The sequence below is a fragment of the Melozone crissalis genome, unplaced genomic scaffold (genome assembly GCF_028551555.1).
Source record: "Melozone crissalis strain CALT ecotype California unplaced genomic scaffold, PUWL_Pcris_2 ptg000018l_1, whole genome shotgun sequence".
NCBI lineage: Eukaryota > Metazoa > Chordata > Aves > Passeriformes > Passerellidae > Melozone > Melozone crissalis.
Genome location: NW_026535796.1, coordinates 35,095,712 through 35,121,100, shown reverse-complemented (window position 1 = coordinate 35,121,100; position 25,389 = coordinate 35,095,712). Strand labels below are relative to the sequence as shown.

The window sequence follows — 25,389 nt, the reverse complement described above, 5'->3', positions numbered from 1 at the left end:
CATCCTCCCCGCCTCGTGCGGCCGGGCCGGAGCCGCCGGGCCCGCGGCCGCCCCGCCCCGCCGGGAGGGCGCAGCGTTGGCGGGGCTGCCCCGCGGGAAGCGCCCGGTGCCGCGGGGCTCGCGCGAGGCCGGCGCCGCCGAGGCGCGGAACAAAGAGCCCCGGGCCGGCCGGGCCCGCCGCGGGGACAGCGTGCCGCGGGCACCGCCGGGCGAGGGGCGGCGGCCGCGGGCCCGGCCATGCAGCTGCCGGGAGGGGAGGAGCGGGGCGGGCGGTGGCGCCCCGGAGGGGGCAGCGCCCGCAGGGAGAGGGGGGAGGTCTGGCAGTGCCGGCAGCCTCCGAGCGGGGCAGGGGCGCGGCGGGGCCGTGCCCGGGGCAGGCAGCGCCGGCGGGCGCCCGGGAGGGGCCGGTCCGCGCTTCATGCGAGCGGGAGCCTCTCCCCGCCGAGCGGCCTCCCGTCCGCCCGCCGGTGCCCGGCGCTGCCTGCAGAGCGGCGGCAGCACCGGGGAGTGACTCGGAGAGGGGAGGAGAAGAGGAGGAAAAGAAATCGGATTGCCGAAAGGATTAGGAAGTGGGGTGGGGAGCCGAAGCTCTCTCCCTCCCTCCCTCCCTCCCCGCACACATTTGTGAAGCTTTTCAGAGTTACCCTTCAGCATCAGTACTGGCAGGCGACCCGCGGGAGCCGCGACAGCGGAAGGTGCTCGGCAAACTGCAAGAGCGATCAGAGGGAGCGGAGTGGCCCGGGCCGGCGGACCCTGCCCGGCCCCTGCCTGCGGGACACCGCAGTTCCCGGCTCCGGTGGCTTATATAAGATACATATATTCTACGTTTTTACTGCTCCTCTCGGAGGACAGGATTTGGAGCATTAAGGGCGGGCGTGCTGCCAGACCGCCTGCCCTGGACGTGCGAGGTGGGGAGAGAGGAAGGGAGAGATGCCTCTGATTAGAGGGAAAGTCCTGCTCATCCTCGGATTCGTCTTCCTGACAACTTTCCTGGCTGCGGTGAGAGGGCTGCCCGTGAGGGGGAAACCGCGCGGCAATACCCCGAAGGAGAGGAGCTCCAAGCTGGCGGAGGTAGGGCGATCTTTGGGGAAATACGGAGAGGTGGGAGGGTGCCGAGGCGAGCTCTTCCTCAGCCTCTGCACCCCTCCCGTGCCCGGGAGAGCTGAGGGGGGAGCCGGGCACCTGGGGCTCCCTCCCTCGGAGGCAGCTGTGCATGTCGGACGGGAGCAGCATCCAACACGTGTCCCGCGGCTCGGCCGCCCAGAGCTCCGGGCAGAGAAGCAGCAGCCGGGAGAAGCAGGGCCCCCCCATTCCCCTTATCGATGGCTGTTTCCTCACTCGCTGAGGGATGGAGCCCATTCCTGGCCTGCGGGATTCTCGGGAAGCCTCAGGTCTTTGCACTTGCACAGAGGCTGAAGGAAGGGGGATGCTTTAGGCTTCCTGAGTTCGGGGCCGAGTGCCGTGACACAGTGCCCGGGAAGATTGGTTGCCTCCGGCGGCAAACATCCCAGGTGGGGGAGAGGGGTCCGCTGCAGTCAAATTAGCAGCTGGTGCCCTGCCAGGAATGCCAAATCTCTTCTACCAGAAACACGATAGATTTCAGCCACCATCTCCTCTCCCTTCCCCTCCGAAACGCTCCTGGGCAGGTTCCGGAGCGGCCATGCTCCCTTCTCGTCCCGGCAACCTGGCCCTGGCAGTGTCCCCCGGGACAGGCGGCCTTGGAGCCCCTGGGCCGGGAGGAGGGGATGTCCCGGGATGCGCCTCTCGCTCCTCGGAGGAGCGGATCGTGGCAGGCGATGAGGGACTGGTCAGACTGGGAACCAACTGGTGGGACCTGATGGGGATGACAGGAATGGAAAAGAAACAACCGGGGAGGGCGGGTAGCGGGGAAGACTATTGGATGGTTAAAAGAAGTTGTTTTCCATCCTGGAGTTGTTCTCTGGAGGAAAAGTCATTCAGGAGTAGAGCTGTGTTTAAAAAGTACTCTTTGAAAGAATGCTGCTGCTAAAAGTAGGTGAAATGAATGATTGAAAAAAGTGGTGATAGGAGGATTTTGAGCAGGACAGTTCAAGGAGCTCAGTCCTCGCTGGCGATACGCAGCAATACAGAAAGCAGCAGATTTGATCTCCAGTGTCAGTCAGACTGGGAGAGGAGGTGCAAAGTGATGGGGATACACCGTATTGCAGATTAATGCCAAAACAGGGTCTGATCTCTGGAGGAGTCATGCTGGCAGCTCCTGTTGGATGCACTAAACTCCATTCCAGCAGGAACTCCAGGGCACAAGTGTGAGGAGGGAATCTGCCACCGAATGCTTGGTCAAGGGGCAAGAGAGGGCACAGGCTGCATCCAGCCAAGTTCCGCCAGACAAGCCTGGTGATGGTTTTGAGTAGAGTGTGGACTGAGCCGATGAAAGAGAACTGCTGGGGATGATGTGCTGTACTGCTGGTAATGTTGTGTTGGTGCTGTACTTTGCTACCGAAACTTCAACTATTGATGTACATGCTGGTTCAATTGCCAGACAAATGTCAGGCAGAGTGACCTCAGACTCCAGCTGCAGGAGTAGGGATTTACCCTTGAAATCCAGGAAGGTGTTGCAGCCCTGTGGCAGGGACCAAGGATAGGGACAAGCTGTCTGCTAGAAAGTTGTGCATACCCTCACCACGGGACTGCAGTGAAGTCTCAGGCTCCTTTTTATCTGACATGTGAAATCCACGGGAGAGCGTGTGAGCTGCTGTGAGGCGCGGTTTGTGAATGGCTGTGAATGGGGAGCGTTGTGCGGCCAGCCAAGGATCACACACGGCACTTTCACAGCGCCGCCTCTGTCCCCGGGACCTTTGCTTCTTGCAGAAAGACAAACATGCGAGAAGGGTGCAGGCGAGGCTTGGAGGGTGGAGGTTAGCAGCAAGGAGGAAGTTGAAGAATGGATTCCTCTGGCAGTTTGTGGGTGCACCCTGCATCCCTCAGGGTACTGGGGCACAGCTCCCATGGCAGGGAGGAAGCAGTAGGTGTTGGCATGTGTCTGCTGGCTGCGTTTTGGGATGAAATCCTCTGTTTCTGGTGCATGCAGGAGACAACTGAGAGTAGTCATGCCCAGCTGTTTGAACTAAAGCAGAGAGCACAAGCACAGCAGCATGGTGGTTAAAAAAAAACTCCAGAGTGATTTTGGGTCACACATACAGATGGTTCCTGTTGCAGCACTGATCCGTCCTGTCTCTATGGCAGCAGGGCAGCCACAGCTGGAGTATTGGTTACACTACGGGTAATGCCCTACAGATGTGGGTAGAATGAAGGGGGCTGTGAGGAGAAAAATAGAAATGACAGAGCAGAGCAGATAGACAATCAAAACCATTAAGCAATTACATAACTTGGACTTTTTAAAATTTAATGACTTTGTTTAAATCAAATAACATATTTCCTTGGTTTAGAACTGAATGGGATTTTTTGTAATCTGTGCTGAGCCTTAGAGCTGCACTTCAATACTAAAATAGGTTAGAAAAATCAAACAAATAAGTTTTGCAGTAAATTTTTTGAGATAGAAAGTGTTCTTATTATTGTAGGAAGGATGTAGGGAACACATGCTTTATTTTTGGGTCTTAGCCTTATGAATGTGTCCGAAATCCTGTACCTCAGTCAGGATCCAGTATTTCCAGCCATTACCAAAGGAGCAAGTACTTGTGTTTACACTGTCTTAGCAATGACACAGGCCAGCAAAGTTTTGCCCAAATTATACTGTCCTCAGCATAAACAACAGATGTAGTGAGAATATTTTGCTCCTTCTTCAGCCTATTTGGCTAGAAGTTGAAAAGGCAGGATGGAAAAGTTGAAAGGCAGTTTTCTTTCCAAACTGTGACTTGACTCTAGCAAGAGAAGGTACCTGCTCCTTTGGAGGTTTGTTGGTGATGTTTGGGAAGGCAGGCGGGTTCAGAAACAGCAGACAGGTGTACAGCAGGGATTTAAGAAGCACTTTTGCAGGTTGGATGTGTCATACTTTGATGTGAGCAGAAATGTGGCAGGATGGAGCACTGAGTTAAGTGGCTATTCATATTTGGGTAACAATACTTGGAAAAGCTTGTGTCCCTTGTGGAGACAAGGTACAGCTCATCACATCACTTAATGGTTCATTTATTTATGAAGTCAAGAGCTATAAATGAAAAATATGTTTTTATAAACTGACTGGATTTCAAAATATTGGCCCTGAACATTGTTAATAGAACTTTGGATTCTTTCCAGCTGATACAAATCAGTTACGGTGCTCTTCTGGTAAACAGAAAACAGCCGCAGTACTGTCATGCTACAAAGGTAAATGTTCAGAGTGATTAAATCTGTGTGAACTGACACAAGAGTTTCAGTAGTTGTGCATAGGAATAACTGTGATGGCAGGAATGGTGTGTTGGAGCATCTCAGGGCTGACGGGGTGAGGCAGAGCAAGCCAGCAGTGTTTTATGGAGGGTCCAGGGCACCCAGTCCAGCTCTGGTGGGCTTGGTGGGTGCTCTTTTGCAGGAGGGAGCCACTCTTGAGAGAGCAGCCCAAGAGCAACATCAGCAAACTCCCCAAATGTTACTGCGGGCCTGGGACAGGGGGCAGATCCAGGCTGGAACTTGCTGCTGGATTTCCCCTGGTCTGAGGCTGTAAGCAAAGCAAATCTGGCATCTGCGATAAGAGATAAAGGAAGGCAACAAAAGAAATATCAAGTGTAGCATAAAGGCTGAGTTGGCTGCAAATCAGTGGGTTTGTGCAGCACCTGATATGACTGGCTCCTGGCCCCTGAGAAATAAGGAAACAAGAAACAACACTACATATTATTTACTGGTTAAACCAGGCAGTGAGAAAAGCAATAGGAAGCTACTTGTAAAACTAAAGGTCTACACCTGATTAAAAATCATTTAAGAATTAATTGTATAGCAGTGATGTGACGCCTGGCCAGAGATACCAGCAGACAGAGGGTGAAGGAGCTCCAAGGTGATGTGGTGTGGCTGCCCTAGATTTTAAAAGTGTTAAAGGGAAAGGAATCTCAGCTGGGCTTGAGCGGAGTTTGTCAGGAGGCTGTAGGTGGGGCTGGCCCTGTCATTGGGGAGCCCCAATGTAGCCCGGACACGTTGGTTTGGGGAGAGCACGGGGGTGCTGGGCTGCACAGCACAGAGGTCTGCGGGGCTGCCCCGAGCCTCCCGCCCCGCTCTGGCCGAGAGGAGCATCGCGGTGTCCCCGGAGCCGTCCCGCCGTGCCGCGGGTCCCCAGCCCTGTCCCCCGTGTGTGCAGCTCCTGCCGGGCAGCTCGGGAGCGAGCAGCTGCCTCGGTGCCGGCTGCCTGCACAGCCAGATCCCGCCGCCGCTGCGGGCTGTGTCAGTAGCAGAGTCATTTTGCCCGAGGATGTGCTTTTTACCTTTTCATTTCTTCGGCAATTAAGCGTTCTTGTCCCTGGCTTTGTCCTTGGCGGAGGTCGGATTTGTGGGTACAAAACGTTCACTGAAGCATCCTTCCGCTCTGAAAGGGGCTCTTTGTGCGCAGGGAGGTACTTCGCCCTTTGTAGCAAATTCCCTTTTGAGAAGTGCCAAATTATCTTAGTCAACACAGTTGAAAACCCTCCCGCCCTGGGGCTGAGACAGCAGCAGAAACAAAGGAGAGCCGGGTGTAGGGAAGCTGCCCAACAAGGGGGCTTCTTCCATTTTCACTGCACAAATAGGTCTGCTGAGTTCCCATTGTTCCAATCAAAGGGGTTCCTGTAAAAGGCACATGTAAGGGGAAGAGATTAGGCATAAATCGCCCCACAGGGTATTGCCCTACACTCCCTCTGGGTTCCCAAAATTGTCCGGCTCGTGCAGACCCTTTCCTCAAAGACAGTCAAACTGGGGAACTCATCGTGCCTCCAGCCATGATCCTCCCGGTGGGGTGATAGAGGGAGCGTGCTAGAGAGTAATTCCTGCCTTGCTCTTGTCAGTGTTTCAGGGGCAGGGAGTGAAAACTGGTCCACAATAGCAGTAAGTACTCTTCCTCTCAGAATAATCCTCAAAACAAGAAGCCTGATACTTCCCTTAGGGGAGCCTGAGGACAGTCTGAGCTGCAGACAGGCCAACAAGGTGTACCTGTGCTGTCCAGCTCCTTCAAAGCAAATGTTATCAGCCAGAGGCTCAGGTTTTGTATAATGTACTGGAGCAAGGAAGAGATTGCAGCATATTTCAGTGTTAGATCAGATTTGTTTCAGACAGTAGCTTGCAAAAGTGCAGTGTAAGGACTGTTTTTTGTTTGTTTGTTTGTTTGTTTGTTTTGGTAGAATGTTTTTTCAAGGAACCTTCATTGGGCAGCCTGATGCTTTTATGTGGCTGCATGGTGTTGCTTCCAAGCAATTCAGTGTCTCCATGTTCCTTCTGTGTAGGGACTCTGGGGGCTTGTCTGAGAAGCTGTTTGAGATGTGCTTTCATCTCAGGGCTTAGGACATGAGGACACCAAAACTATGGTGACCTGCCTGGCTCCGAGTCCTAGGTGGGCCTTGGCATGAAGGGCACCAAAGCCTCTTGGGGTTCAGGTTGGTTTAGTCCCTAGGGCAAGATTAGAACTTCAAAGGAACAAAATGCAGTCAATTGCTGCCTTCTGCTGTGCCCTGGCACCACAAGACAGGCACAGGGTAGAGACCTGGCTGCAGATGGCCAGGAAACATCCATGATGCAGGGAAGAGGTGGTGATGTGTGGGTTTATCTTGGATTAGGAGCCGGTGGTTGGCCTGGTCTTTCAGGCTGTTATCTAGCACTCAGGACTCGGGCTGCAAGGCATGTGTGGGAACATGTCCCAAACCGAGAGAGCCACTACCACTTGTTAGGGCTTAGCAGGAGGCTGGCACATGGCATGGCCTTCAGGTGAGCCCCTTCCACCTCAGTGTGGCAGCCCTGGCCTAGGGTGAGCAAGGCAGCCCCTGAGCCCCAGGAGCTGCTGGCTGAGGAGGCAGTGTTTGCTGGGTGGCCTGGAGGTGCTGTGGGAGTGCCCCATGTGGAAAATCAACCTCTCTTTGCCTCCGCTGGGATGTCCTCTCTTCCTTAACACTTTGGCACTTCCTCCTGCTGTCCTCCCTGCCCTCCCCTTCATCTGCAGCCATTCCCACAGCAGCCAAAATTGCAGGGAATTCCAGCTGCACTGTGCCATACCATGAGCTCCTCCACTGAAACAAGGCGTTGTACAGAAATCTTCATGTATGCAGTTCCCAACACTTTGGGAGCTGTCTTCCTCTTGGAGACAATGTGGTTTTATTACATGCTAAGGCCGCTGGCTCCTTAAAATCAAAGCTGCCTGGGGGGGGAGTTGAGCTGGACCCCAGGCTGGGGAGCTGCAGCCAACACCTGGGGCAGGGACTGCTGGCTCAGAGTCAGCCCAGCTTTGCCCCTTCAGGAGGACGAGATGCAGCGTCCCTGCCTGGATCCCTTCCTGTGCAGGGCATAGAGATACTCCAAGTCTGGCTCATTTTGTGAGCCCAGGTGCCCATTTTGTCTGCTGTTGAAGGGATCCCTGGTGGATTTGCATTTGTTTGGTTGGCTGCATTCCTTGCCCCACTGCTTGTATGGAGGGGCAGCTTGTGCACCCTTTGTGGGACAAGGGGAGCAGGAGCCCCCTGCACTCCCTCCTGCCTGTGATTCCCTCCCCACCTCTTCTAGCCGGCAGGGGGAGGCTGGTGTTGATCGGGTCCTGTCAGTTTCTCCACCTGCTTTGCACTATTTGGGATTTTCTTCCTCTTGCAGTTCTGCCTGGGCTGTGGCAGGCAAGGAAGCAGCAGCTGGAGCAGTGGGAGAGTTACGGTGTGCAGACTAGCGAATGCAGATCTTTAGCTGGAACAAGTTAATGGTTACTGAAGCACATGGGGTTTAGAGCTGGAACAAGTTAGCAGCTTGTTCTAGACTCCCTCTGATGCACTGGGAGTTTATGTGTATTGCTGCTGAACTGTGTTAGCAGAAACCACATGCCCTAGCAGGAGCATTTGCCAGAGAGCACCAGAGGATGTGGATCTGTTCATCTCTCTGGGGACCTCTCCATGCAATCTCTGTGGGGGCCTTGCTCCTGTACCCATGACTGAGCCAAAGTCTCAGGATCTTCAGGTAATGGGTGCCTTGCCACCAGCTCTGTCCTTGCAGCAGGCAAGGCAGACATCACCCATCAAGAACTGGCCCCTGGGACCTGTGTGCTTGGGCAGGGTCTCTGGTGCAAGGGCAGCCCCATCTGCTGTGCTGGGATGTATCAGCACTGCCAAGGATATGCTCCAGCTCCTCCACTCCAAGGCCTGTGTGGTTCATCTGTGTGGAAAGGAGACCAGTTCCCCTTGGGGGCAGGAGGGGAGAAGGAGCTGAGCTGTGCTGAACCTTCTCGAGAGCCTCTCTGAGTACAGCATGGCAGACCCACATGTATGCCTGGCCTGGCCACACCTGAGGAGTGTGTCATTTTCTTTGTGTGCAAAATGGGAGCCTTGCAGACAAAGAAATTTGTCTCAGTGTTGAACAGGGAGAAGATGTTTATGGTAGAGAAACATCTGCCAGTGAAACAACCATGATCTGCGTGAGGAGGTCAGCAGCTTGGCTGAGGTGAAAGGCCACAAGGCTGCTGCTTTTCCTCCTTGTGTCACAAGTGACAGGGCAGTGAGGATGCCCTGGGCAGGTTACTCATGAGCACACCCACAGGAGAGCCGACTGGTGAGAGGAGCTGGGCTGTGCCGGTGGGTTCCATCGTGAGGAGTGGTCTCAGTAGCCTGGACAACCTGCTCATTTTTGGTCTTGCACAAAGCCAGCTATGCTGTGTCCTTGCTCCTCGTGGTGCTGCGTGCTGCTGCTTCTCCGTGCTGTGCTGTCTTCTGCTCCAGGGCTGGCTCTGCCTCAGGGGCAACTGAGTCACCGACCTTGGAAAGAGTTCTGAGATTACAGTTGTTGCAACTGTGAGACATGAAAATAAATGTGAAACATGAGGAAGCCTTTGATGCTGCCTCCTGCAGCTCCCTGCCCAAGACAGTTGGAATGAAGCTAGTTAGAAAAGAAAGTGATACCATATGATCTGAAGTATTTTGATAACTGAATGAAAATTATAATCATGAGGGCGTAATAATTATCTGCACAGCCCACAGTTTGCTGCTGGCTCCTGCTGGTCTGTCATAAACAGGATCTGCCCACGTAAGCATGATAACCAAGTGCCTTGTCTGTTCCTTGAGCACTTGTGGAACTCTCCTAAAAGCTAAAGGGAGTCTTTATTAAAAGAAAAGAGCAAACCAACAAAAACAAACACCAATAACACCCATCCCAGCACCCATGTAAGCTGGTCCTGAGGTGGAGGGGACAGTACAGCATTTGGGAAGTCTGGATTCTGCTCTTCACCTGTGCCACAGCTCCTTTGTGGGCAGGAGTGTAACCCAGAGCACAAGAAGAGGGAGGCAACTGGAGATCTTCTTTAAATTACCTCTGGCAGATCTTCCAGAGCTCACATGTCAAAATCCTGAGTGACAGCTCCTGCTAAGCCACCTGCCTGTAAGTCTAAACGTGTTGGATCTGATGGCTGGGACTGTGGCTCAGAAGGTCTTACAGACAGTAACAGGAACTGAGCGGCATGTTTGCCTTCCCTGTTATCTGGTAGGTACCCACCCAGCTCTTGACACCTCCAGAAGATGCTCTGCTCTGCCAGGGCTCTGGGAAATCCCTTAAGTGGGTGATGAGCTGATGGGTGGCAGAGGTCACTTGCCTAATGCGTGTCCCATGGATTTTCCATCTGGCTGAAAGCCTGCCAGGAGACAGGTTATGTGCTGGTGGATGGCTTATGAGCCAGGAGGATCAAACTACAGCCCTCAGGAGGCCATGGGGGTTTCAGCTGGCTGGGCTAAAAAAGCCCTTTATTTGGGCAGTGCCTCATAGAGGAGAAAGCACGTTCTGTGGGAGGGAGGCATCGTGGCACACTGCTTCTGTTCCTGGTGATCACTCTGCTGTTCAACCTTGCTTTATTTTAAGGAGACAGCAGTGTTACCTGTTAGCATTAGAAAAACCTCCCTTTCTCCCCATCCCACCAGCAAAAACTGTCATGGGCCTTTGTGCAAACTGCAGCCCCAGAGCTAACCCCAGACATGCTGGGCTTCCTTCTAATGCAACCAACCAGCCTTCTCTACTTCCATAGCTTTATAGTGTGGCTTTATAGTAAAATCCTACGCTGGAGTTGTTCCTACCCAGTTTCAGTCCAAAGATAATTTTTTTAAATACTTTCTCCAGATCCTTGCAGCTCATTTAAGTAAATATAAAAAGAAAATTTTTATGGTTAAAAAAAATTGTAGTTGACTAATTCATAAGCGAGCAAGTTTGCAACAGACAGATTTTAAAATAATGTTGGAAAGCTTTGGGGAAAGAGAAGGAAGGTCTATTCAGGAAAAGATCAATAGTTCTTCTGGTGGTTTCTTGTTTCAATGCAGCATGGTAAAACTGTTCAAAGGAAACCTAACACAAGCAGTAATGATTAAGCAACAAAAGCCCCCATTCCTTATAATTATAGCTCAGTGTGATACCGGCCTTTAGCAAATACGTCATTTTCTTCACTGCAGTGTTAACAAGCCCAAAGCATAGCCTGAATGTTGCCTCTGATCTGGCTGCTGTGGGCACAGGTTCCCTTGGTTCAAGTTGAATGAGTTTATGTGCTCGATAATTGGCTTGGGATAGGTGTGGGTAGAAGCTGCATCCTCCGAGCTTGTCCTGTGCTGGTGACTTGCTGCTCCACTGGCTGCTGATGCTCTCGCAGTGCTTCACTGCCAGGGAGTTCTCTCAAATGTGCTTGGATTGGTGTAAGCCCATGATGAGGGGCAACTCTGCCCAGCAGTCTGTGAGGTTACAAAGAGCACTGCTGTTGGGTGCTCTGGCAGCTTGCAGCTCCTGCAGGGAGGCTGAGGAACGTGCTGAAGGGACAAGTACCTGTGGCTGTGTAAGTGGCAGGGTGGTGGTGTCACTGCTTGTCAAAGTACAGCACAGCACAGGAGCTAGTCTGATGATGTTTTCAGGTTTTAAATGGAAATGTCATGTCTCTAATAGTAAGAGCTGCAGCACATGAACATTGGTCATTTGCTTCCTTATTCCAGATTTAGTTCAAAGCCTTACGGACATTTCTAGCAAAATTACAAATTTTAAGAGCAGAAGAAATTACTAGAGCCTTGAATTTCTTCCCTGGTGGAGTTGCAGTGCTCATGTGTTGAGCCCAGTCATGTGGGTTTGGCAGTCTCCACAAGAAAAATTGTCACTTTTCTTTTTAATTGTTCCTGTGGTTAATTACCTATGGCATAAAAAGCATGATCCTTATTCCTCAGTTAAATTTTTTTGGCTTTGACTTGGGCACATTGCTTCCTATTATGTGTTTCTGTTCTGGATTATAGTCTCTGGTGCCTGATGGATTACTGCCTTAAAGAACTGGAAAACTGAGTCATTGCTTTCTTTTTTCAGCATGAGAAACAAATTGAATTGTACAAGTCTTTCACTGGAAAAGACTTGTACAAGACTTGTACAAGACTTTCCATCCCTTGAAATGTTTTTGTGGCTGTTCTTTTCATCATCTCCAGATTTTTCAGCAATTCTTATAGAGGTGTATGGTCTAGCAATGGAAAAATGTCAGCTTTTGGTCTCTAGAGCAGTGATGTGTGGCCTTTTCCCACACCTTTTCCACACACCTTGTTGCCCATGTTATGTACAAAGTAGGCATGATACTGGGGTGAATTGCTAATGAGTTATTTCCCCTTCCAAACTTCTAAGCTTGTGCCTCAAGGTGTTTCAGTGGGCAATCCTACACGTGGGACAGCCTGGACTATGTGGGAAGGGCTCCTGGGCTGGTAGGTAGGCAGGTATGATCCTGCTCACAGCCTGCAGTCAAAACATGATCCTCACAAAGGGAAATTCCATGCTCTTTCCTGAGTGCTGCCCCAGAGTTTCGCTCAGGTTCCTGCCCTTATTCCCAGCCAGGTAGGATATGCCAAGTGTAAACAGGAACAGCTGTGGCAATTCCTTGTCCGGCTTTTTCCTTTGCTTGGTGCTGGCTGGTTGCAGGAGAAGGCTGGAACTCGGCTGGAAGACCCTGATGGCTCCCCAGCGCTGCACTCTGCTTCCATGGAAGAAGGGAGCTGCTGCTGCTGACGAGCTCTCCAACGGTTTGCAGGCTTTCTCCTGTGCTCTGCAGAAAGCAGGGGAATAGAGTGTTCCCTCTGGACAGGCAAAGTCTTCTCTTCCCTTAGCCCACTGCAGTGGCTGAGCTCCGTCCTTGGTGGCTTTATCCAGCTGCTGCTTGGACAGTGCAGAGGAGAGGATGGGCATCATGGAGAGGGGTGCAAACCTCAGGTGGTGCTCGTGTGGCTGTCAGGGGACCCTTGATGACTTGGAGAAGACACATCTGATGCCATGGATGCTCTGACCTGGAGGGAGCACTGGGCCTTCTAAGAGCTTGTTAAATCCGTTGATTGACTGTCTGGGGCAGGGCACTGACCTTAGATAGGAGGGACATCTGATGCAGGGAGAGATTTTAACCCAGCAAGCCTTTAGAGTGATGCAGATGCCAAGAGGAGGGAGGTGTTGGGTGGTACATTGTAGTGACCATTGCTGAAGGGCTCTTGGCCATTCCAGGTGGCCACCCCTGTCATTCTTATGCCTCCAGAGTATCTGGGAGCTGAGGGAGTTCTGTTTGCCCTGCAACATTTTTGCAGCCAGTTCTCCTGGAGCAGTTTTACATTTTCCCTGTGGGAACAGTACTCTGAATTTCTTGAGCTTGTTTGGGCGTAAAATCTGAATTAGGCACTAAGTGTAAATTTGGAGACTTTGAGTCTGTTCCTGGCTTGCTTTCTCTGGTGTCCTTGGGTGAGCTCAGATCTTGTTGTTGAGGAGACCTCACTTTCCATGTGTATTAAATTTGGGTTGTGTGTGACATGAGCTCACCCAGCCCAATAAGCTCTTTGCAAATTGGGTAGGAACGCCAGCCTTTCCTGGCTGCTGCCAGTCTCTTGTGCAGGGGTTGTGTTGGGCTTGTGCAGCTGGCAGCAGACCCAGCACAGCAGGCAGTGTCGTGCAGCACTGGGACATGGCTGTGTTTGCCTGCTCAGCCCCCTTTGCTGTTTTTGTTCCACCTGAGCTCCTTGCTTCTTGTCAAGGACTCCTGGGACATGACAGGAGACCTAGCAAGGGGCTAAGGCACTGGGAACTAGGCTGAGACAGAGCCAGGCATCATCCCCATGCATTCTTCCCGAAAGCACTGTGGTTTGGATGGGGACAGAGGGGGAGTTGGGAGGGGAAGGTGTGTGCAGGGGGATCTTTCTGCTCAGGTTTGCTACCAGCAGTGCCACAGGAGTTGTCCAGGCTAGGGAGGACTCTCTCTGGGCAGCCCAGGTTCTGTCCTCTCTGCAGCCCTCTCTGCTCAGGGCCCATCTGGTGGAGTCTGTCACCGGCCCTTCCCTGCCTTCAGCCTGCCCTGGGCAGCAGCCAAGGGACCAGCAGCGTCCCTGCTGCTCTTTTCCCTCCCCCGGGGACGGAGGGATCGTGGGCTTTGATGTACAGGGACAGGGCTGGGGACGGGCTGTGTGCGCTCATGAGAGTCTGGCCAGGCTCCAGCTGCCTTTGAAGTGCTCCAGTGATCAGGATGAAAGGGAGGGGAGTCCTTCCCCGAACCATCTGGCTCTAATTGCAGGTAGAAATGCCTCTCTGCGTCCCCCCCGCCCGGCTGCGGGGAGGGGGCACTCCGTGCTCTTCGTTAATCCCACGGCTCTCGGCCGGGCTGGTGCGAAGGGTGAGAGCTTGGGAACAAAGAGGGGTTTCAGCTGGGCAGCCAGAAAAAGGCAGACGCTGACGGAGACGCTGGGAGTGCGGGCACTTCTGCTCCCAGCCTTGAGCTGCGGGGCCCTGCAGACCTTCCCGAGGACGCCCGTGCCTCGGGGGGGCTTTGCCAGTTGTTCCCGTCTCGGGTTTCGTGGGCACCCTGGAGCCTGCTGGCCCCTGGAGTCCCGCTGCTCTGTGGTGCCAGTGCGGGACGGGAACGCGGGACTGGGGCAAGCGCAGTGCTTGGCTGGTGCTGCCTCTGCCAGGGCTCCCTGTCTGCCAGCCCTGCTCCTCCTGCCATGCATGGGCCATGTGCCCCTGGAGTGGCAGCAGCGCTGAGAGCCACTGGCAGCACTCACAAGTGAGTTTTGTTGACTTGTTTGGCTGGCAATCTTCCCTTTCCCAAAGAGCTAAAGGTAGCTGGGTTATATCTGCCAGCAGTTTCTTTCCACCTTTGTGGTTGCCTTTGGGCACCATCAGAAATTTCAATTAAACCTGTGCTGCTTGAAGTCATCTGCCCTAATACCAGTACCACAGAACAATGTATTTGGGTGAGGTGTTCCCCTTTGTCATAAAGCCCTGGTTGTAAACTTTTAATATAAATATATAAAAGTATTAAACATGATCTGTGGTAGCTCTGTGACCAGAAGCAGCCCTTGCTGTTAACCCATTTCCAGGGATTGAGAAATAGCTAAAAAGGGAGAGTGAGAAGTGGAAAGCCAGACAAGATGGGCAATGGGAGAGCAGAGGGGTGCAGGGAGGGTGGTCATGAGGTTGGGAAGTACCAGTCTGAATAGACCCCTATGTTCAGGTGCAGCAGAACTGAGCCCTGGCACAGCACAGGGCACTTGGCGTTAACTTTATTGATTAACATGTTAATCGCTCTGCTGATGCTGCAGTAAGATGGGATGGAGGCAGGAGACCAGACCCATCTTTGCTCCCTGCCTGCACCAGCACCGTCAGGAGCTGTTCCCTGTGACTCTTCCCCGTGCAGGTGTCAGCGTCATCCGGCCTGCGCTCCGCAGGGCACGAGGAGCTGTCCCCGCCGGGCAGGCCGCGGGGGCTGCGGCGCAGCGGGCAGGCCGGCCCGCGCCGGCACAGGCGCCGAGGGCTGCCTCAGCAGGCTGCCAGGAGCCCTGTGCTGCCCCAGCCCAGTGCTGCTGGCCAGGAGGAGAGCCTGCCCTTCATGCTGGACCTGCAGAACTTGCCGGGGCTGGCCAACGTGGACCTGAGTGCCCAGAACCCCAACATCCAGGTGGGAGTGGGTCTGGGAGGGCCACGGGGGGATGTGGGTGAGTGCTGTGGTGAAAGTGGTGCTCTCCAGCCTCATTTCATTCCTTAAGAGAAAAGATCTCATGAGCAGGATCTGTGTGGCCACTGTAATCTGTTTTCTTGGTGACTACCAGCTGCAGATAGCTGGCATGGAGAAACTCCTCGACTGAGGAATTTGCTCAGAGCCTTTCCCCTGGCCTCCCCACCCCCTCTTCATAGAGCAGGAGTAAACCATCCTTACATGGGGGACCTCTCAATTTCTGAGGGTGGTGTTGGCCCCTGTGGGTGACCAGCAGCCACCCTGTGCTTCCCACTCTGTCCCTGCTCAGTCCTTTGGATGAGGAGATACCATTTGTGCTCCTCATACAGTCCTGCAGCCCTGAGTGTCTGTGGCCTCTTGGGCATGGTCTGGTGGGTCTGTCCAAGGGCTGTGCCCCAGCTCACTGCCTCCCCTCATATCTGCCCCAGCTCACTGCCTCGCCTCATATCTGCCCTCCAGGTGACCATTGAAGTGGTGGATGATCCTCAGGCTGAGATGGAGATGGACTTGTTGAAGGAGACAAGCAATGACTGGTCTCTGACATCCTCTGAGTGGCTGTCTCACAAGGACCTATTCTGGCCCCTCTTCTGGGAATACACTGACCCTGCTGAGGGGGAGGAGGAGGAGGAAGATGAAGAGGAGGAGGAAGAGGAGGAAGAGGATGACAACCTGGATGTAGGGGACAGGGAAGAAGAAGAAGAGGATGATGATGAAGAGGAAGACTACACAACAGATTATGAGGAGGAGGAGTCCATGCTTAGTGGAGTAGGTGGTAACTGGGACCAGCCATGGCCCGGGCAGAAAAACTGGATCTTTAAGGAAAAATACAATTACGGTGAGTTCTTGGCACGTGCAGCTGCCCTGCAGACCAGCAATGCAGGTCTGCACTGTCCTGCCCCTGCACCAGGCATCACTGGTGCTCTGCTCCTACTTACAAAATAAGCAGGCATGCCAAGGATAAAGGCCAGCACACTCGGCCGGGGCTGCCAGCAGTCAGACGTGCCAGTGTCCCAGCGGGAATTGTCCTTGCATGTAGTCACACTGGAGCATGGGCTATAGCGAAGGCATGCTCAGATCAGACATACAATATAAATGTTTAATGACAAGTGCTGCTGCCATTGACTCATTGTCCCTGTAGTGACATCAGTGCCAGCAGCCTTTCCCACACACCTGGGTTCCCCCCAGGAGAGGAGCTGCAGAGATGGCAGATTCGAGTGGGCAGATGGGCTGGGACACCACAGCAGCTCCTGCCTGCAGCTTGCTGGCCATGACCCCAAAACCAGCCAGCCTTTGCTAATACTGGTGTTCAGCATCATGGCCAGTGTGCTAGGCCATGTGGAGGTGGGCAGCAATACCTGTTTGTGTTGGTATGTCTGGGAGCAAAGCTGTGAGAATGAGAGCCTTTGCTCAGGACTGCTTGCCTGGGGTTGGCAGTGAGGATGGGTTTGGCCCTTGGCACTGCATGGCTGGGCACCTCTGTGTGCCCCAGGCAGCACTGTCCCTGTTCAGGGATGGAGGCAGAGCTGAGGGAGGTCCCAGGTGGCTGCTGTCTCCCCTGCTGCTAAAGCTTTGCTGAGATCTGTCACTCTCTGCCTCTTGCCTGCTGTGCACAGACTATGAAGATGAGGAGGAGTGGAGCCCATGGTCCCCTTGCAGCATCACCTGTGGCAGTGGCAACCAGAAGAGGACCCGCTCCTGTGGCTATGCCTGCACAGCGACAGAGTCGAGGACCTGCGATCTGACACACTGCCCTGGTGAGCCCCTGCCAGAACAGTCCTTGGCTACTGTCTGACTTTGATGTGGGCTGGCCCACTGCTGGAGGCTGGGCATTGCTCATGCTTCAAGAATTAGTTATGTTTAATGTGGTCAGGGCTAATGACCAGGGGGCTTTGTTTCCCCAAAGAAGCTATGATTGGGTTTCATGGCTCCATGGGCAGTTGTGTGGGCTGGCATTAAGTTTGGTGTGTGACTTCTTGCACCTCTCTCATACTGGGAGCTTGAAAACCTCTCCTGAGAGGCGTGTTGAGAGCCAGCTGTATCCACTGGGATTTACATGACAGCCTCTGTTGGGCCAGTCTTGCTGCTGGCCCTTCCTTCCAATCACAGGGCCATGTTACCAAAGAAGTGGCAGGAGAGGGGCTGGGAAATGGGAGGTGTCTGGTGCACATACAGAGGGAAAAACCACCTTTCTTCCTGTGTTGATCCAGGTTCTTTGTTTTGTTTTTTTTTTGTCTCAAGGAGCAGAAGGAGAGATGGTCTTCCCCACAGAGGAGACGCCTTTCAAAAGCGATAACACCACAGAGCTGTTCAACTCAGGTCAGCCTCTGCCTCTGCCTTGCTCTGGGGGCTTCAGTGACAGACCTTGGGAGGGTCGTAGCTGGCTGGTGGGGAGGGTTCAGGGTTCAGCCAAGGGGTCCTGTGTCTGGTGTCCAGACCTAAGTCACCAAACCACTGCCATGTGGAGGCTTCAGTGGTCATGCTGGGAAACCCAGTTGCTCCCGCAGCCCTGCTACAGTACAGCTTTAGGGTTCAGTGGCTGAAGCCAGCCTGCCACGTGCCCTCTCCCGCAGGGGAATGTTGCCAGCACAAAACCCTTTCCCTCTGTCACTGCCTTGGGGGTGGAGCTGGCTCCAGCTCGTCCCAGGAGCCCGGCTGCTCCTGCCTGGTGGCTGCAGGCTCTGCCGGTGGTGCTGGCATGGCTTCAGGCAAATGGCTGCCAGGTAAAGTGGGGTGCAGAGCATGCGTGCCCTCACCCTTTTGGTACCCTCCCCAGAGGTGGACAGCTGCGAGAAGTGGCTGAACTGCAAGAGCGACTTCCTCACCAAGTACCTGAGCAAGGTGCTGACGGACCTGCCCAGCTGCCCCTGCTCCTACCCGCTGGAGGCCGTCTACAGCGCCGTCAACCTGCGCGACGAGCAGCGGGGCAAGAGCTTCCGATGGCGGGACGCCAGCGGGCCCAAGGAGCGCCTGGACATCTACAAGCCCACGGCGCGCTTCTGCCTGCGCTCCATGCTCTCCCTGGACAGCACCACGCTGGCTGCCCAGCACTGCTGCTACGACGAGCACACCCGCCTCATCACCCGCGGCAAGGGCGCCGGCGTCCCCAACCTCATCAGCACCGAGTTCTCTCCGGAGCTGCACTACAAGGTGGACATGCTGCCCTGGATCCTCTGCAAGGGGGACTGGAGCCGCTATCACGCCGTCCGGCCCCCCAACAATGGCCAGCGCTGTGCTGACAACCCCGCCGAGGAGGAGTACCTGTCCCAGCTGCAGGAGGCCAAGGAGTACTAGCACAGCCACTCTCAAAGGGGCCACCACCGCCACTGGCTGTGTCCCTGCGCAGCCTGGCCAGCCCTGCCCTGCCGGTGGGCTCCTCAGCGGTGCCAGGCAAAACGGGGAGGATGCGCCGCCTGTCTCATCCCCTCAGAGGAGTCTCCTCCGATTTCTGAAGGTGCTGGAGGTTCTTGTGGTGCGGGCCCTGCCGTGCCACCCAGGGCAGTCCTGCATCCCAGGGCTCCTGGCCTGGCATGTGGAAAGCAGCAGGGGCTGGGAGGTATAAAGGGAGCAAGGGGCTGCTCCTGGCTGCTTTTGTTCTCTATGACCTTCCAACGCAGCCTGAAAGCTGAGCACAGGGTGAAGAGGGCTCAGCTTCTGCTGGCTTCAGACCACACCTGAGGAGCTGCTGCAGGCATGGCTGCCTGCTCTGGTCTGTACACCTGCCCTGGTTTATGTCTGAAACTGGGGATAAGTCTTCTAGAGAGTGCAGGGCTGTTCCAGCCAGGCATACAGAGCCAGGCCCCCCATCCTTGGGTATGTGCATGCATGGTTGGGAAGGAGCAGGGAAAGGATTATGGATCTATGGGTCTGGGGGAGTGGGCTGGAGGGGCAATGGCTGCCTGGGCTTGCTTGGCAAGATTGCCTAGGCACCAGGGTTTTGGCTGCCAAAGCTACACATAGGTGAACCTCAGAGGAGGTGAGCATGGGGACACCACCTTGTGTGCATTTCAGCCCCTCTGCTGTGGTTCTTGGAGGAACAGGGTGTTAGCATCTGGGCAAGTCACAGCACTAGCCCTCTCCCAGACCTTGGCCCCTTGGCAGTCCCCAGAGGGTCTCAGGAGCACCTGTGACACAGCCCAAAAGAAAGTCCTGTGTTTCCCACTCACAGCCACTGCTCATGCCATTGCTGGTGAGGAGCAAAAAGCACTGAGCCAAGCTAGCCCTGCTCCATGCTGAGTCTGCCCATGGCCCCAGCTGCTCCAGTCTGTGTCTGCCCAAGTTCCCACCTGGAGGCAGCCCAGACAAACCGAGCCATGGACCCCTCGGGCTCGCTTCCAGGCCAGGCTCACAAATGTGGCTCCAGAGGAGGAAGATACACGTGCTAATAATGTCAATAGCTGGTGTCCACAGATCAGGGATCGTGATGCTCTCTGTTGACACTTTGATTTTGCCTGGGTTTTATTCAGCTTTTCACAGGTCCATGGCAGTGTCTCCCAGCATATTTTGGAAGCTTTTCTGCAGAGAAACTAGGCTGAGCACCTTTGTCCCTGGACATTCAGTTGCTGAACTGGCAGAAAATTTATAGCTTTTATTTAAGAAATTTTATACATCAGGGGAAATAAAAGTCAAGCACACATAAAGAAGAATAGAGTCATTTCTACTCTAGAGGTTTCATGCAAGGCTGCTAGCTACTCCATGTACTTCTGCAGGGCACTGTTGAATGAAAAAAATGGTTGCCGAGGTCCTTAGTTGACCATCCTGTACTGTCTGTCCTTTTTACAGGAGCTTTCTCCAGCCTCAGTGAATATTCTTGGTCTGAAAGCTCTTTGGGGAGTCTTTCTGGGAGTGTCTTTGTATCTGTTGTGTGTATGTTGATCCATTTGCCTTGGTCACTGATAGAATATTGCATCCTTGGTCATCCATACCTAAGACTTCATAGCTGGTAAAACAAAAGTATTAATGAAGTTATCGCTGAATTATTCTTACTCAACTGTTATTACACCCTCGTATCCCTAGAGTCTGGATATGGGTTCTATCAAAATACAGGCAGACATCATCCATTTCCCAACAGACATGCAGTCTGAGATGCCCAGTGTTCTGTGAATGGTGAGAAGGAAGAGAACCAGATAAGCATGGATGGAGACCTTGGAACATTTCCATGATCACTGCATGTTCCCTGGCCAAGACAGTCATTCACTCACTAGTTTCTGGCAAAGAGGTAGGTCATGCAGAGGTGGTCAAAAGGGGTGACGGTGATCTGGTCGCTTGGTTCTGGGAGCCAGGGAGCCTCAGCAAGACACATGGAAGCAAAGGAAGCCATGAGCGTCTGAAGCCATGGAAGGATGAGCTTGTGAGCTGCAGTCATTCAGCAGAGCATATTTCTATTTGCATGCCATATGGCATCATTAACTTCACCAAACTCCCAGTGGAGTTTGTTTATTTACCATCAGTGCAGACTTCTTTAAAGAACCTCCTGTTGAACGTGCCTCATGTTCAGTATTGGACCCAAGCATGGAAGCAGGACTTTTACAATCAATCTTTCTTGAAGAAGGCTTGCAAAAGCTCAGCCAATTTGTTTGTTAGACTAGCTGCTCTCTATGGAAGTGCTCTTACAGTGAGAGTGTTACCCACGATCTTTACCCTCCTCTTTACTCTGGCTATGTCAACCAGTCTAACCCCCAGAAAAAAAACTTGGAATTTCTGTAAGAACTGGAGTTCCTCTCCAAGGGCAAGTAAAAAAATTTCTTGCATTGATACTCTCCCCTTCCCTGACGTCCCCACAAAAGCTAGTCGAGAGCCAAGTAGCTGTTCTGCTTTGCTGCCTCTGTGTTTTGGACAATACAGGCATGAACTGGAGCATGAGAAACAAGCACTGTTGTTCCTCATACAAGCACCTTACTCGCCATGAGGCTCTGCAGAACACCGTGAGAAGAGTAGACGTTAAGCAAGTGTTTATTTTTATATCCCATCAAAGATTCTGTCCAGCCCACTGCTATTTAAGTGATGAAACTCTAAGCTTTCACTCCTTAAGTTTATTGGGTTTTTATATATATAATATATATATAAAATGTCTTTTATTCCTACAAAATTTCACAGAGAAGAATTCTTTAATCTGATGCTGCAATAAAGCACTTTATATATGTATATGTCATGCTGATGTCATTCAGTTGTGACTGAAGCATGTGTTGCTATTTGTTTTGGTTGAGAGGGATGATGATGCTATGGTTAACACTGTCTGTCTTGGGTTCCCAGCCCCAGCTGGGGCCCTGGTGGCTTTGCTTCCTTCCCTTAACGTTTGCATTTGAACTTGTCTGGCTGCAAAAGTCACAGGTAAGAAAGACTTATCTGGAGCCCATGGGATATGTGAAGTTCTGCTTTCAGGGGAGGGAGCCTCCTACAAGAAGACCCTCAGGGTCAGTGCTGAGAAGCAAATGCATTGCCTGTGCCCCAGCCCTGACCTTGGGTTTTATTCCATGGTCAGCCTGGCCAGAGCTGGGTACTGGCTGATGGTCCAGCACACCACAGCAGGGGGGGAAAACCCAGCACCATCCCAGCTAAAAAACTGATTTGGCAAACCACCTCCAGAGCCAGCAGCTAATTATAGCAGGGGGGTTTGCAAAGCTTTCTAGGGATAACAACTTTTTGTTGCTGTTAATTTAGTGAGTAAATCATAAACACTTCCAAGCTCTTGCTGTTTCCAGCTGTTTCCTGTCCTCTCTTGCTCCTTTTGCTTTGTGCTGGCTGCACATCTGTCAAGGGTTAATCTGCTACTCTAGCATGGGACTCTGCTTCACAGCTGCCTGGCACCATTGCTGGCCCCTGCCTGGGGGAGCAGGTGCCTCCTCTCAGTGAAGGATGCTAGGGGCTTCCTGCTGGCCTTCTGCAGCATCAAAACCATTGTTGCATGGAGCCCAAGCCAGGAGTGGCAGGCTGAGCTCCACCCTGCTCAGAGAAAGTCACTCTTTTCCTGGAGGAGCATGCAGCAGTTACTGCTGTGTACATAACATGCCTAATGTGCTTTTATTCTCTGCAACAAGGTCCTTGCTGTGTTGGATGATGGACCCTGCTGTGAAACTCCTGGGATACAGAAATCCCACAGCCACAGAGGATGGAAGCAGGAGAATTCCTGCCCTAATTTTGCAGGTGCTGAAGGCCTGGAGATGTCACCTGAAATCATACAGTGAGTCTGCGGCAGTCTTAAACTGCAGTTTTGCCTGCTGCTTTGAGCACAAAACTTCCTGACTGGTTGCTGTTGAGTTGTCTCAGTCTGCCAGCCTGGACTGGAGCTGAGCTGGACCAGTCCCCTGGCACCCAGCATGCAGTGGTGTTTGTCTGCACACAGAAGGAGCCATGCCCAGATTTTGCTGGGGCACAGGGAGGGTGAGGAAAGCCCATCTCTCAGGGATAAACATGAGATTTTGTAGGAACATGTTTACAGCAACAGAGATCCCATTACCTGATTTTTTCTCAGGGCTCCAACTCCAGGAATTCGCTTCTTAGGAAGCACACAAAAGCCCAGCTGGGCCCAAAAGGATTCCTCTGGAAGGAGAAAAGAGAATGATAATGCCAGGAGAGTCTAGCCAAAGCCTGTGCAGCAGGTCTGAACTGCAATGCATGGTATTACCTAGGAAAGAGCAAAGTGTGGTTGTGGTCTGTGGATCTTGAGTTAAAACTGTAGTTCCAGAGAAGAAATAAACCTTTCAGACACTCCTGTTCTGGCCTGTGAAGGGACACACCTCACTGTGTAGCTACATTGGTCTTCTGTGCTGGTGGCACACCTCTGGAGCAGAAGACCAGAAAAAAGCCCCAAACCCCAGCACACTGCAGGTTTTCAGCTGTAGTCCTGCTGACCTCACTTTTCCACTTAGTCAAGATAATTTTTTATTCTAGACTTGTCTCCTAAACTTGTCTTTTACAGCACCAGTGGTAATGTAATTATTTTTCTACTTTTAAGTTACCGAGTATATTATCTTCTATACTGAAATGTACTGGATTCATTGCAGGTTTATTAGGCCTTCCCTTATATACTAATAAAACTTTTATATAGAGCATTGTCTACAGTCTTAAAAAGGTTCAAAGACCCCTTTTGGTTTGTTTGATGGTTGCTTCTTACTCATCTCCATCTGCCTCATAACAGTATAGTCAGTGAGGATCCACCTCTGACTTCCATCACTGTGAAAAATTCACTTCTGATTTCTGTTTTTTAACCTTTGACTTCTTTAATTTACAGGACTTTTCCCTGTCAGATTCTTAAAGAGCCTTTGGGCCAGAGTATACTGAACCTTGCTTTTCTCCCTAATCTTATACAACTCTCCCTTCCCCAAATAGCTGAAGGACTACTAAACTGTGACTGTTTTCCAGCAATTCCAAGCAAAGCAGAGGTCTAGGGTTTCTCATTAGCATCGTGCAGCTGTACTGGAGGTCAGCTGTAGCTGCAGGAGTGTGTGTCTGCTGGCAGTAGCCAGATGTAGTGCAGTAACCTCTAGCATGATTTAAGGCTCAGATCTCCTTCACCAAGTTAATGTCTGAAGTGGTGTAAGGCCTTAATTGCCGTTGCTGTGCCCTGTTAGAGCTGGCACAGCCTTAGCACAAGCCTTCCTTCGCTGCTGGGCCAGTCCAAGAGATTCACGTGTGAACAGCAGCCAAGGCCTGGCTACATTACACAGCCTGTTCTGCTGCCCTGGGGATGCTGATTTCCAGCCTGCAGGGCAGAGAGCCAGCTGGGGAAGCACCAGCATAACCCAGGGCAGTCAGTTTTGCTGGAAGAGCCCTCAAATGGCCTCTGAGAAAAGCCCTGAGTCCATGAGCCCCATGCATGTGGGTTGCTGGCCGAGGCCAAAGCGTGCCCTATTAGAGTAGCAGCAGGATGCCTGAAGTAAACCATGCTTGTGATGAAAGGAAGGCAATTAAAATTCCACTTCAGTTGCCTTCCTGTCCCACTTCCTAACCTTCCAGCAGCAGGTGATTAGCAGGGCCTGCCTTCTGCTGCCCTGGCCCAGCTGTGGCAGCAGAGCCTGCAGCAGGCAAGCACTGCTACCACAGCACAGCTGCCAAAGCACAGCACAGACATCGCAACTCAGCTGGCACTTTTGCCTCAAGCTGACCTAGAACCAGCTCATTTTTTTCAGTTTTTAAATAATTTTTCTCTCCTTTTACCAAATTTTTGGCTGTGAACTCACTTGCTAGCCCTGCTGTTTCCCACGCTGCTGTCCAGGATTTCCCAAGCAGAAAACCAAGCATAGAGGCTGTACAGTGGGATCAGTGTGCTCCATGTCGTTACCTGCCCCCCGCAGCCCAGCAGGTGTGTACAGGGTTCATCTGTGCACAAAAATCCTGGCAAAACACCTGCATCCATTCTCCCAGCCAGCCATGCTTTAGGGCAGACAATCCTGCATGGCACAGGGAAGCTCTGCCATATCTACAGCTGCCTCTTTGTACAACTTTGTTCTCACAGGTCAGCTCAGGGATGAGTACACACTACAGAAGTTTGTTCATGCTGCATTCTTGATGTCTGTCTGTACACACTTTATCATGATTTTTTTCATACTTCAGCACTTTGGAGTAGTGAGAACAGGCAGAATGCTCTTTATAGTTTAAAAGGAGACTCCAACAAATATATTCAGGGTCTTTTTTAAAACAACCACTTACGTTTTTTTCTTGTCTCCTCTCTTGAAGGGAACAGTTACCACATACAATTCAAATTTTAAAAAATAAAAATAAAAAGCAAGAAAAATCCCCAAACCAGTAAATTTCACCCAATAACATCACACTCTTCTAGCTTACTAGAGGAACTCTGCAGAAAACACTAGGAAAAAACAAAATATACAAGAGAAGCTCATGCCTCGAAAAGAAAACCAAGCACTTCTCTCACCCTTAAGGTTAAGCAGGTTGACACTTCTGATCAGTCAGATTTTCACCCCTCCTATAAACAAGTTTATGGCTTTTGAAGACAGCTCCACGAACTAATGCATTAACAGGTGAGAACAAGCATTTTTTTTCTTCCTCACCCGTTAAAGTAATAGCTGAAGTATGATGAGCAAAAAGTGCTGCACACTGTAGACTCTAAATGGAGTCAGGAATTTATTTCTGAAAAAACCAGTCTGCTTTGGCCTGAGGCTCTTGGAGGTAGCTGGCCCTGGGCCCCACAACCTTCTAGAACCATTCTGTGGGTGGGAGTTTCCCTAGCACTGGTTTGCATGATTGTCGTTCCTGTAGAGCAGACTGTAAGAAATGACTGTGTAAGAAATGACTGTGTTGAAGGGGATATGCAAAGGAGAGGAACAGCTTGAACAGGATCACAAATC

The 25,389-nt window shown here is 52.3% G+C and overlaps 1 protein-coding gene across 1 annotated transcript; it reads left to right on the top strand.

Moving 5' to 3' along the window:
* Positions 1-916: 916 nt before the first annotated feature.
* ISM2 (isthmin 2) lies at positions 917-21,115 on the top strand. Its single transcript, XM_054275917.1, has 6 exons — positions 917-1,071; positions 14,771-15,031; positions 15,548-15,923; positions 16,702-16,842; positions 17,327-17,404; positions 17,862-21,115. The coding sequence occupies exons 1-6, from the start codon at positions 931-933 to the stop codon at positions 18,377-18,379; spliced, it is 1,515 nt and encodes a 504-aa protein (XP_054131892.1). The 5' UTR covers positions 917-930; the 3' UTR covers positions 18,380-21,115.
* Positions 21,116-25,389: the final 4,274 nt, after the last annotated feature.